General features: G+C 46.2%; 1 protein-coding gene across 1 annotated transcript in view; it reads right to left on the bottom strand.

Annotated features, from left to right (window-relative positions):
• Positions 1-10,037, bottom strand: part of ANTXR1 (ANTXR cell adhesion molecule 1) — a 124,258-nt gene extending 114,221 nt beyond the window's left edge. The window contains exon 1 of the mRNA XM_077304932.1: positions 9,569-10,037. Within this exon, the coding sequence (XP_077161047.1) occupies positions 9,569-9,720 (152 nt within the window). The 5' untranslated portion in view covers positions 9,721-10,037. The remainder of the gene's footprint in view (positions 1-9,568) is intronic.
• Positions 10,038-12,990: the final 2,953 nt, after the last annotated feature.

Raw genomic sequence — 12,990 nt, 5'->3', positions numbered from 1 at the left:
TTAGGCAAAACTCTATGGTAAGAAGCTATGTTGCTGTAGACGTTTTTGCCCACAAACCAGAGCGTCACCACCAACATCCCTATGCCGCTTCCAAGTGATGCAGGGATCTCGCATTCACTTACTGGTTCTTCCCTTCTAATTCCTGCAAACTTTCCTTCTCCATCCCCCACTGGCTTGTCTGACCAACCTAGCACCCTAGGTGAACTCTATGGGATCATATTCCCCTTGAGCTCCATCAACCCCCCCCCCCAAAAAAAGAAATGCTGTCATCCCCAGGCACCACACCCAGCTCCCCAGGAATCTCTCAAACCAAAGTTGGTAGCCTAGTTTGGTTTGCTCCTGGTCACCAGAAATCCTCAAGGAAATTGCAGAAGGAGGGCTCCTGGTAAACGAAAGGGTCTTCCTGGTCCTCGGTGAAATATAAATCTCTCTCTGAGATCCCCCCTAAGAAATGTCGTGCATTCTTCATTTATATTCAAACTCTGCCAACAGGTATGACACCACACAAACTTGTACAGGTCTCCTGGTTTTCTTCAAAGAAACCTGATGGGAATTACAGTTTGCTCAGAGTGTGGAGACTTCTATGTTAAAAACCCCCAAAGCAAGCCCACTCAGAACTGTCTCTCTCAGAGTTCCCTGGAAAGAGGTCACAACTATTAAGCCACTTTCATCCTGTGGCATGAACGTGCCCTTTCTTCGCCATGAGCCTGGTGTCAAAGTCTGCTTCTGAGCATTACAAGGCTGTCCCTCTCCAACCAGCATGATCTTGCAGAACTAGTGGCAGCTCAAACACAGAAAACACTCCATTTCTGCCAAATGAGGAGCTGGCGCTGAATTCCGCCTGGGAGCCAGATCTCCTCCCCATGGAAGTTCTGCCCTGCAGTCCCAGATGTGTGTGTGTGTGGTGGCTATTTTGGGAAATTCACTGGTGAGAACATGTCAGTCTCTTCATGTTCTGCAGATGTTTCTTCAGGCAGCTGTTGGACATCCAGCAACATTTCACTCAGGCGAGAGAAAGGGTGTTTTATAGAATAATTTACACACACATTTAAACCACAGGAGGACAGTGGCTTAATAGTCACACCCTCTTTTAGAGAGGAAAAGAACTTTGTAAATTCAAAGCAGAAGCAAAGTTACCAGCCTCAAGGTAGGGCCTGTATTTCTCTCAGAACAACAGCTGTTCTCCAGACTACTAATTTCAGTTCCTGAGACAGAAAAGGCAGCTTTAGAGAGTGACGTGTACCATAGACTCTAGGAGAAATTGAAGCCTAGAGTGGCATCCCCACTCCTCAAACCCCGCCCTTCTCAGGCACTGCTCTCATATTTCCAGGACCTATGAGGTGATTTTTAAAAGATCTCACACCTCTTCTTTAGCTGACCTCCAATGCAGAACTATGGTTTCTCGAGTAATTTATTAGCCCACTCTTGACATAATTATGCATTTCTGCATTTATTTGGTGATGTCCATATGATAGGATACTGGGCAGACTTTATGACTGGATGAGGAATAGATTTTAAATCTTTTATTTTTGCTGTATGGCTCTTTAGAAAAAATCCACATACGCTAAAAGCAGAGAAAATTAAGTAACATGACGACCAAATGAATAAAGGACATGAATCAAACCGAAATTCAATGCAAGCATTCATGGTACAGAAATTAGAGGCTGCTCTATTCATTTCTGCCTCACTGCTAACAACAGCAGACTTCAGACAGGACAACAGAACACCACTGTTGGTCCCCATACAGAACTCAAGTTCTCATAAATCTTTGGTGGTCTTAAAGGTGCCCTTGGACTCAAATTTTGTTGTGCTACTTCAGACCAACATGGCTAGACACCTCAATCAAAACTCAGCTTAGTTCAGTTAGTCAATGACCGACAAAACATGCTGGATTATAACATTTCATCCTTCTTGAGGCCGGCTCACCTCGTCCCATCCAATGGAATTCCTTGGGCTCTGACTGGCTGACAATCATATGGGTTTGACTAAGGCCTAAATCACAACAGGTTCAGAGCCCTGTTGGAGAGGAGAGACTTTTAAGGCTGATTGCCACAGAAGCCTTGCCAAGTTTTATGTCATGCTGCCAGACAAAGGGAGCAATCCTAAACAAGCGTATTCAGAAGGGGGGCCCATTTTCTTTAGAGCCTACTCTCCAGAAACGGCTAGGTTTGCAGTCAAAGAAACCCATGTATGAATGTCATTAAAAAATTGGGGAGCATTTTGAACAAAGAAATCCAGTCTGATGTTTAAAATTGGATTTGGGTCAGTATTCCACCCAATTTGGTCTCGTCTGACTTTATAAATTGCATTTGACACCACACACACTGGCTTGTGCATTCATAATTCCAGTACCAGTTGGATATGTACTAACCCATAAGCAGCGCTGTTAAATATATTTTGGTCTTGTTCAAAAATCCAAACTTTCTGGAATCAGTCCTGATTTCTGATGTAATTGACGTAATTTCTGGTGTAATTGCTGATGTAAATGGCTACCCAATGGTTACCTTGGTAGACTTTTTGAAAGGTGACACTGTAGATACTGATTAGGAACTAGTAGCAAAATTTCCTGATTTCTAGACTATGCATTTCTGCTTGTTAGAAAATGGAAAATGTTTCCTCATTCTTTAGCATGTCACTATAGCATTAGGTGACAGCAACATGTCAATTACCAATTTTAAGCTATAGGAATTACTAAATGTAATTGACATATTGCTAGAGGTTAACATTGGTACTGGACATATCACTGTAATTTAATGCACCAGCACAGAAAAACCTTCCAGGGCACAAGAAAAAAATGTATCTGCATGTGGCTGGAATAAGCAAAGTGTGAAGAAACCATCACATGGAATTTTAAGAGACTTTGGGTCCCATTCTGGTAGGTTTGCAGATAGATGGTCTGCAATGTTTTAGAATGTTTTGGAAAGACAAACAATTCAATAGAATTTGTGTATATATTTTGTAACACATTTTTATTCTGTTTCTGTAAAATAAAGAATGTTTTTAAAATGGAAAAGAGACAGTTGCTAGTTGGATTTATTGTATAGTCTACTTACTGCAATATTTGAATTTGATTTAGGGATCAATTAGGCACAAGGTAAAAAGACCCAAGAATGGATCTTCTTGGAGGTTTATAAATGGAAACAGCCTCCAGTCATACGGCCCCATCAGCACCATCGTTCCCCCTCCCCCTTCTAGAGCTAATAACAGCCTGGGGGTGTCAACTTGATCAGAAAAAAACATGTTGGGGGAAGGATTAAACCTACTCATTTTCCTTCAGTGGCCTGATTCATATTAGTAGATAGGTGGATTGTTTGATTCATGGATTTTCCATCGTCTGATCTAGAAGGCCCTGAATGATATCGGAAGCACAACAAACTAAACCTGGTTTAAATGACACTTATGAAAACTTTTGAGAGTACATTTTTACTGCAATGGGTTAAAGCAAGGGTGGCTAAACTGTGGCTCTCCAGTTGTCCATGGACTACAGTAACCATGAGCCCCTGCCTGTGCTGGCAGGTGCTCATGGGAATTGTAGTCCATGGACATCTGGAGAGCCACAGTTTGGCCATCCCTGGTTTAAAGCAAGAGGGCATGCTGAGGCATTACAAGGGACTAATAGTAAGACCCAGGGGTTGTGGTGGTGATGACAGATGGAGGCTCACATGACCCTCCTCCTATGCTACCATCAGCCAGGACGCATGGCTTGGATCCAACCAGTGGTGCCACAAAAGAAACAATGGAAGAACTTTTATCCATGGTTACTCCCACTGGCCAGGTTCAAGCTGAATGACTCTGGTAGTATTGCTGGTGCCATTGGCTTGCTCCCAACCAGTAGCCCAATAGGTCATACTTAAGGGCCAATTTACCTGTTTGTAACAATGACTGCTTGAAAACTCAATGACAGGGAACGTCCTCAGGACTAAAGAAGGAGAAGGAGAAGCACATGAATACCAAGGTCAAGAAAATCAAATAGCACATGGCTTTCCAGTACAAAATGCTATGGGCTATGCTTGAATCAGCTCACTGACATTTGGTAGATATCAACTTGGACGTCTGACAGTGGTCTGAGAATTACTTGTTTTCAATGTTTTGTGTCTGTATTTTAACTCATCTTTATACTATGTCCCATCCTATGGAGATTTATTGGGGATAAATTAGCTGCCTTGTAGGATCCAATGATACATTTTGTAAATATATAAAATAAATATATTTACATTGTTAGTCACCAAGTGGCAATTTGTGCCAGCTTAAGTTTGGGCAGGGTTTTTCTCCTAACACAGGACATACCATGGCTACCATTTTGACTTTCCATGACGATGCCTTAATGGGAACCCCTAGAAAGAGCCAGCAATGTTCTATGTGCATTTGCTAACTCTATGACTTCCCTGCTGAGCTCTGGAGCCATCCTATAGGAAGCTGCTGATGGTAAAAATTTAAAATCAGGTTCAAGACTGAATCAATCAGGTTGACCAATCATACTGTCCATTTCCTACAGGACAGCACCATAGCATACTGGATAAATGCCATATCTGATTTCAGTTTCTTTGTTATATTTTGTGGCATCTTTACAAGTACATATATTTACAATCAGATACCCACTTCTTTTCAAACTAATTGGATAGATTAGACAATGTGGCCTACTAAAATTGTCTCCAAAGGGTAGCAAGATCTGTTTGTGTTTCCAGAGGCTCCAAGACTGGCATTAAACTAGGGCAGGGGACCAATCAAGTATGGAATTCTCAGTTTGCACACCTTGCCTGATCTTGGTTAAGGGAAACCATCACTAGTTCTTGACCACAGTGTGAAGCCCAAAGAGGCTGTTAGCCACAAAGTTAACTGGAGGGTTTTCTATCCCATTGGAAGAGCTACCATGCTACAGAAAGGTTGACTTTCCTTCTCCTGGGATATACAAGGCGTACAGAACCGAGTGGCTAATGACACGACTGAATCAATACTGTCGCAGCCAGTGAAAAGCAAGGAAGCATCAGGGAAGGAGGAAGCAGATCCTACAGGGCCTGTGGTGTTTTGTGAGCATGAAGTTACTTAACATCTGGCCCACTGACTTGCTATACTGGAAAGAGATATTTTTAAACCACATTCACCTGTGCAGGCACGTCCTTGGGGTTTGCCCAACCAATCGCACATCCAGGAGCACGAAGGTAAGACGCCCTCTGTTTTCTTTTGGAGCTCATGTGTCTCTTTGAATTCTGACCTGCTGAGTTACAAAGCTACGCAAATCTGCAGCATCTCAGGTGTATAATGGCTTTGTGTATTTAGACTGCAGTTTCCACCAAACTGAAATCAGAGGGGAACGCCTGAGCAAAAAGCTATCCCAAGAACTTTTAAGGAGAATGTAAAGTGGTTGGGCAAGGACTTTTACCAGTATATGTAGGGCAAACCCTGCTTTGCCAAGTCAGCCAGTCATGGCTCCTTGACAAGTGTACATGGGAGACAGACAGGCTTGCTGCTACATGTGTTGCTTGCGTTCACACTTCTTCTAAGTGCATGTGAGCAATAAGGGTATGCACTTAAATATTTAATGGGTCAATGGGCTCAAAGACAAAAACATAGATGTTGAAACACACCATTGCAGATTTATAATCTGATCACACTTTATGAGATGAATACAAAACATACAAGTGCAAATACAATGAGTTTGTAATAGCTGCTTCTACAAACTGATGAACTAGTCTCAGGTTGTCTATGAATGACTGACCACCAGGTTCCCCATGAACACATGGTGTACTTCACATGAGAGGCTTCCCTGGCCTTTCCAGCCTCAGTCTGCTGCCAAGAGGGATGACCCTCCATACCAGGACACGGGCCCATAGGCTACGGGATAGATCTGTCCCATGAAAAGTAGCTCTGTAGAAGCCAAACTCTTGACTGCAGGATTCCCAGGAGACAGGCAGAAAGAGCTGAGAGAGATCAGAAAAGTGCTGACCTTAGTTCTCTCTTAGCAGACAACTATTCTAGCCTCAGCTATTAGGAACAAAGAGAGTCACACACCTAGCTGCTTAAAAGAATAAAATAGTTTTATTAGGAGAGCAACATACTTTGTATAGAAAGAGGAGAGAGAGAGAGAGCCCTAACTGTATAACTGTTGTTTTTGAATTCATTCAATTGGTTTTGCAGGCAAATTGGGAAGAACTAAGGTCAAATGAACAGGAAGTCTCCAGATGAGCCAAACAGGACATTGGAGAGGTCTATCTGAAAAAATATTTGGAAGTTCCTAATCTAACTATGCTAACTACACAGCTCCTCTGCTGCCCACTTTACACACTGCAGAATCATGCAGATCTTGCATGGGCCAGCAGTTATAGGGTTACGCTTGTAAGGCCTGCAATGGAAGATGGGTCTGCACTCTGTGTCAGATTTTGGAGTCCTTTTGGCCACTGGCAGAGTTCACAGACCCTTTGCCTGACAATGACAAGGCGAGCAAACTGGGAATCCTTTCCCTTTGTCTGGGATTGTTTTTAAATTGCTGCATGCAAAGTCAGAATGGTAACGCTATTAGGGGACGGGATCCTTTGCTGGTCTTGGACACCTAGGAAATGGCCAGCCTAGTCCATTTCCATACCTTTCCCTCTCTCCTGCTGTCCCGCTGTTCCATTTCCAAACTGTCTCCAACATTTCAAGCATTGCAAAACATGACTGCTAGAAACAGAGCCCATTATCCAGAGTCAGCAAATGCTTTGTTCATTGGCAGGATATACTCTAAGTGGAGAACTTGGGTTTCCCTGGCCTGACTGCATGTGAAGCTTGGCAGAGTGAATAACTCAGGTGGGCCTTCGTCATCCCCTGAAGAAATAGCATGAAACTGGACACTCAAAAGGACCCAATTAGACCAAACTTCAAGCAGCCAATGGAAGAAGATAGAGGTAGCAGCTGAACTAAGGAGCAGGAAGGGTCATGCACTTTATCCCCCAGATTGCTTGTTTTCTCCAGGAGTGAATAGGACTTCTCTCACTTAAGCTTCTTAGCCCGCAATCAGTTCCAACTGGAGGCAGCCCCTAGGGGTACGCTGGGCTTCAGCAAGCTTTCCCAGAGGATTGCCTCATGAAAAGGGTGGGATAGTGGGCCAAGTCCTTAACCCCTGTCCCATAAAGCAGGGGTAGTCAACCTGTGGTCCTCCAGATGTTCATGGACTACAATTCCCATGAGCCCCTGCCAGCATTTGCTGGAATTGTAGTCCATGAACATCTGGAGGACCACAGGTTGACTACCCCTGCCATAAAGTACCCTACTAATGAGAGCCATGGAAGCAGGTCTGGCTAGAATCTCAAATATCTGGGGTCAAAACCCCAACTCAGCCACATTGCACAATGCTGGGTCCTCCCATTGCCCTGCTCAGAAACAGTTGAGTGGGGTATGTGCCAGGAGGCTGCCTGGCATCCTTGCTTCTGGCCAGTCACTCTGTTTCAACCCACTCTACCTCACAAGCTTGCTGTGAAGACCAATGAAGGAAGCTACTCCTATGTGTCTCCTGAGTTTCTGCAAGAAATTGCTGGCTGGAACGAGGACCAGCAGCTAGATTAGCACTGGAGTAATTCCATCTGCCCTTCAAACCAGGATGAGAAGCCAAGTATGGCCCAAACTAGGAGATGTCTTCTACTGAGCCCTGTAACCACAGCATTTGGAGTGGTGAAGAGGGTAAAGTGTCGGACTAGGATCAGGGACAGTCAAATTCAAACCCCTCACCCTGCCATGGAAGCTCATTGAGTAATCCTGGGCCAGTCTCCCACTCTCTCTCAGCCTAACCCACTTCACAGGGTTGTTGTGAGGGCAAACTAGCAGAGAGAACAATGCTGGAAGCCGCATTAGGTCTCCATGGAGGACAAAAATGAGTTATAATTGTGATCCATCAAGTTGCATCAGACTCATGGCAACCATGGGGCTTTCAGGGCAAGAGATGAGTGAAGGTGGTCGGCCACTGCCTTTCTTCTGCACAGCAACCGCCCATCTTCCTTGGTAGTATCCCAACCAAGTACTAACCGCAGCCAACCCTGCTTAGCAGCCAAGCTCTGACAAGATCAGCCTAGGCTGACCTACTGGTCTGCTAAAGTGGCATATAAATTCTTAACATTCCAACCCAAAAATAAATAAGTGAAACAATGAAATCTGGGAGGTATGGCAAAATCCATCCAAGGAATATTTGAATGAACAATTTTCAGGCAATTCTAATACCACATAACTTTAATAAACATTTGACCTGTGAAACTGGTATAGCTAAACAAAGGAGAGCCAATGTCCATCAGTAGGCAAAACGTTCCGTTTGAATCCGACAGCAGGCTGCCGTCAGACTTCAAATCTGAAATATATATTAGCATCTGACAGAGAGCCATCAAGTTCAGAATTACCTGACTGCACCACCGTCACAAAGATCTGGGTTCGAATCCAAATCTCCCTACGATACCATGCTTATCAGGCAACCCTGGCTTCTACTTTCGATCTGATCTGTCCTACAAATAAGATAAAACAGCTCCCTTGACTTTTTGGGAGGAAAAGTGGGATTCCTATGCAATTGACATTTTTTAACAGCTCAGACTGACAATCCACATTCCACACCACAAACTGTGCCTACCTGCCTATGGGGATTTGCAGCTTAGGTTTCCCAAAAGGTAGGCCTTCCCTGACTGGCAAACTACTTTGGAAACTGAGACCCCTTTGAGGGCAGCCCCTGGAAGCAAAGAGGGTCAGAACCTTGAGCGCCCAAGCCTCTGCAGCATCCCTAAAGTGGCTCTTTTGGCACCCAGCCTCCTCAAAGGCTTCTTTTTCTTCTGTTTCCTGATGTGTCTATTCGCTGTTTGGTTTATAGACCATCCCACTGCTTCATTCCTGGGCACCAAGACAGCCGGCCAAAGCGCTCCAAATTCACTACAAAGCAGCCACTTATGCAAACGAATGGCTTTGCGTCAACTGCGGGGTAAATAACATGAGTAAGCACTTTGGATCATCTCTGGATACTATTAGAGAAAGCGGCGGCAGCAGTGTGTGTGTGTGGTGGTGGGGGGGGCGGTTTGGATGTGCATGTCATTAACTGGGACCAAGGGATTCAGACCTGAGCAAGGAGACAGACCTGAAAGCAAAACAAACCGCACGGCGCTGCCTTTCCCGGCTTCTCCCGCGCTGAGCTGCCCGGACGTTCTGGGCCAGGTTTGCATTAAAAGTATGGATGCTGAGAGGGGGGAGGGGGCGACCAGAGATGAAGGTTCCCATTCTTTGGGAATCTGAACGTTGGGCTCCAGAGGGACCCAGCTGAGCAGCCCCCATCGCCGTCCTCCTTTCCAAGACGTTTCCCAAAACTTGGCGCTATACTCATCCGAACTGACAAAGACAGCCTCGCTCCCCCCCCCCCCCCCAAGCAAATGTCCGAGCCTCAGGGCCGAACAGACCACGGGCTGGGAAAGAGAAGTGCCGGGGGAGGGGGGGGGCCGTCCGAGAAAAAGTGGAGGCGAGGGACCGGGGAGCCGGCCTCCTTCCCACTCCGGAATCTGCAAGAGTCATCAACAATCCCGGTCCCCAAGAGGGCGCCCGGCCCGCTCCGCTCCGCTCGGGCGCCACTTACTTGTCCAGGATGAAGTAGAGGTCGAAGCCTCCGTAGCAGGCGGCGCCGCCGTTCTCCCGGCTCCTGCCGCCTTGGCCGTCGCAAGCGCCCAGCAGCGCCGCCGCCAAGCAGAGCCAGCGCAGAGCCCAACGCGGCGCTTCGGCCAGGGCCATGGCCGCCCCCGGCACCGCTCACTCGGACGCCGCCGCCGCCTTGTGCCCAGGCAGGCAAGGGCTTCGCATGAGCCCCGCGTGGAGAGAGGTCCTGCCGACGCGGCCGCGAGCCCTCGCCGGGTTTCGGGTTTCCAGATGCTGTTTGCTGCCCTCCCTACCCAAGAGCCAGCTCCCTCCGCTGCTCACAGCCCCGAGAAGGAAACATCCCTTCTGCCTGCAATGCAAAAAGCAGCTTCCGGGCGATTTTTTGCTTTGTCCCAGATTTCAGAGAATGTGGGAAGGCTCATTCCCTCCCCCCCTTCCATCGTTACGGTTGTTATTGCGGGCAGTGGGCTCCGGCCGGGCTCCTGGCTTCCCAAGCAAGTCCCAAGGCTGCCATCTAGTGGTGGAAGAGTTGGCGAAACCGCGCCGCCGAATTCCGCCGCGGGAAAGGCGAAGAGCGTCGGATTTCACCCACCAGTGGCGCTTGCCCGGCGAACTCGCAAAACCGCTGCTGCCAGGAAATGCATCCGGCAATAATTCCCATTAGAGCTATGAAGATGCTTTCTTATTTTTAAAAATGGTATACTTTGCATAAAGAGCCTCCTGTGCCGCAGAGTGGTAAAGCAGCCGACATGCTGTCTGAAGCTCTGCCCATGAGGCTGGGAGTTCGATCCCAGCAGCCAGCTCAAGGTTGACTCAGCCTTCCATCCTGCCGAGGTCCGTAAAATGAGTACCCAGCTTGCTGGGGGGTAAACGGTAATGACTGGGGAAGGCACTGGCAAACCACCCTGCATTGAGTCTGCCAATAAAACGCTAGAGGGCGTCATCCCAAGGGTCAGACATGACTCGGTGCTTGCCCAGGGGATACCTTTACCTTTTATACTTTGCATAATGGTGATGTCTTTGCAAGTCCCCAGTTTTCCAGTAATAATGGGGGTGGGGGTTTTGCTACATCCAGGTGGAGAAACTCCTGGAGATTTGGAGATGAAGTCTGCAGAGGACAAAAACCTCAGTAGAAGACAATGCCACAGAGTCCTCCCTCCAAAGCAGCCATTTTCTCCAGGGGACCTGATCTCTGTAGTCTGGAAACAAGCTGTAATTCCGGCAGATCACCAGGTCCTACCTGGAGGCTGGCATCCCTAGGAAGTTCCTAATCTAAATAGGTTAACTGCACACCTGTAAAATATTCTTTATATGTTGTTGAATCATGCACACTACAGATCGTATGTATTCCAACAAGCACCAGCTTTCAAAAGCAAGCTTTTTACATTTTTATTTATTAAAAGTATTTACCTCCCAGTTTTCCTTATGGCTCAATGTCTCCTAACTGCCTCGGAGACATTCCTCTTTAAGGCTTCATTTTAGAAAAGGAATATTCTTTATTTTTCAAAAACTGAACTTCCACCTGCTTGGTTGTCTCTTCATGCAGAGCTGATTTTGAAGATACACCCCTTAAGCCAGTGGTTCTCAACCTTCCTAATGCTGCAATACTTTAATACAGTTCTTCATGTTGTGGTGACCCCCAACCATAAAATGATGCAAGTGTTCGTTCACAAAAATTAAACCTAAACTGACCAATGGCATGAAGATCCATTGTTCATGACTGTATATAAATTGGCTTTCCCCCGGGGTTTCTCAGTTCAGTTCTTCCTCATCCTACCATTCCAATCTTGCTCTTTTCCACTGCTCCAGACAGATGAATGCTGTATCTCGATCTACCCGCAAGGCTGTTGTGTGGATGCCCCCCCCAGGCCAAGCTGCTTGCCCTGCCACGACCCCTGTGAAAGGGTCATTCGACCCCCCAATGGGGTCCCGACCCCCAGGTTGAGAACCACTGCCTTAAGCGATCCTGAAATACATCTTTCTATTAGCAACAAAGCCTATGAACCTACAGGTGCTTAAAGATCACAGTTGGAGGCTTATTAAATGTGAAGTATTTTTAAAGCATCCCAGTTCTTATGGAATACAGATGCTACTTGTGGAAACGATTCATAAGCTACACTTGAATTTGGCTAAAGAGAAGTTCTGAAAAGCTTACAATGGGTGGGCTTTATAAAGAAGTTAGCGTTTAAAGCAGGGGTAGTCAAACTGCGGCCCTCCAGATGTCCATGGACTACAATTCCCAGGAGCCCCTGCCAGCGAAAGCTGGCAGGGGCTCCTGGGAATTGTAGTCCATAGACATCTGGAGGGCCGCAGTTTGACTACCCCTGGTTTAAAGACTCACCAGACATCTGTTAGCGAAAGTCTCTGATACTGATGAGGAGGTTGTTGATTTTCCATTCACTTCTCCTTACTTACATCCCCACCCACCGCTGGAAAAAGCAAGAAAGGCTATTTACAATCTTGCCTCCACTTATACCCGTGAGCAGCAATAAACGCATGAGTTCCATAATTCCCCCCCATAGTTTCTAACATCTGCATTTTAAGAGCTGGCTGGGACCACCAGCAGATGAAGTTTTCCCCCCAGTTTAAAACCCACCTTTTCAAGTTCACATTTCCGTGCTGTAAAATGGAGCAAGTGAAAGCATCTTCTCCTTAGCTAAATAGGAAAGAATGAGCATTTAAAACAAACACCCAGAAATCACATAGCACTCAAGAGCGACACCAAATGGTTGAAATAATATTTGCTCTCCTTGTAAGAATGTATTTGTAAATTTGATGCTGTAGATCAGAAGTAGTCAACCTGTGGTCCTCCAGATGTTAATGGACTACAATTCCCATGAGCCCATGCCAGCAAACACTGGCAGGGGCTTATGGGAATTGTAGTCCATTAACATCTGGAGGACCACAGGTTGACTACCCCTGCTGTAGATGACTGTTTTGAGGACTGGCTTTTAAACATCAGAAAACAATTTTATACCGGGCTTGCTTGCCCCACTCCCCTCCCCTTCTGATGCTGCTGCATTCTGCCTTACTGGATGCTCTGGTTTAGACTAGAAATAAATCTGAATAACCACTAGCTTTTAGAGTGGCCAGTGGCTTCCTTGACGAGCACACCTCCCACCAGCGAGCAATTTTTGAACTGGGTATACTATCAACTAGTCTGCAAAGAGCTTGGTGAACAATATTTTGCAGCCTGATGGTTGCCCTCTGCTGCCAGCCTTATTTCCCTCCATGCCCATCCTGAGATTTTTCTTTTGTTTTGGATTACAGCTGGCTCTGAGAAAATGTTCTCTGAAACTCAGAAGTTAACTCAAGTTAGCTTTGAGTCAGCCCACTCTGGGCCTGTTATTTCATTCCCATCCCTGCTTGGATTTTCTTGGAGTTTTAAACGGCTTTGTCCAAGCA

This window comes from Paroedura picta, chromosome 12 (genome assembly GCF_049243985.1).
Source record: "Paroedura picta isolate Pp20150507F chromosome 12, Ppicta_v3.0, whole genome shotgun sequence".
Taxonomy (NCBI): domain Eukaryota; kingdom Metazoa; phylum Chordata; class Lepidosauria; order Squamata; family Gekkonidae; genus Paroedura; species Paroedura picta.
This window is presented reverse-complemented; position numbering and strand designations above follow the sequence as displayed.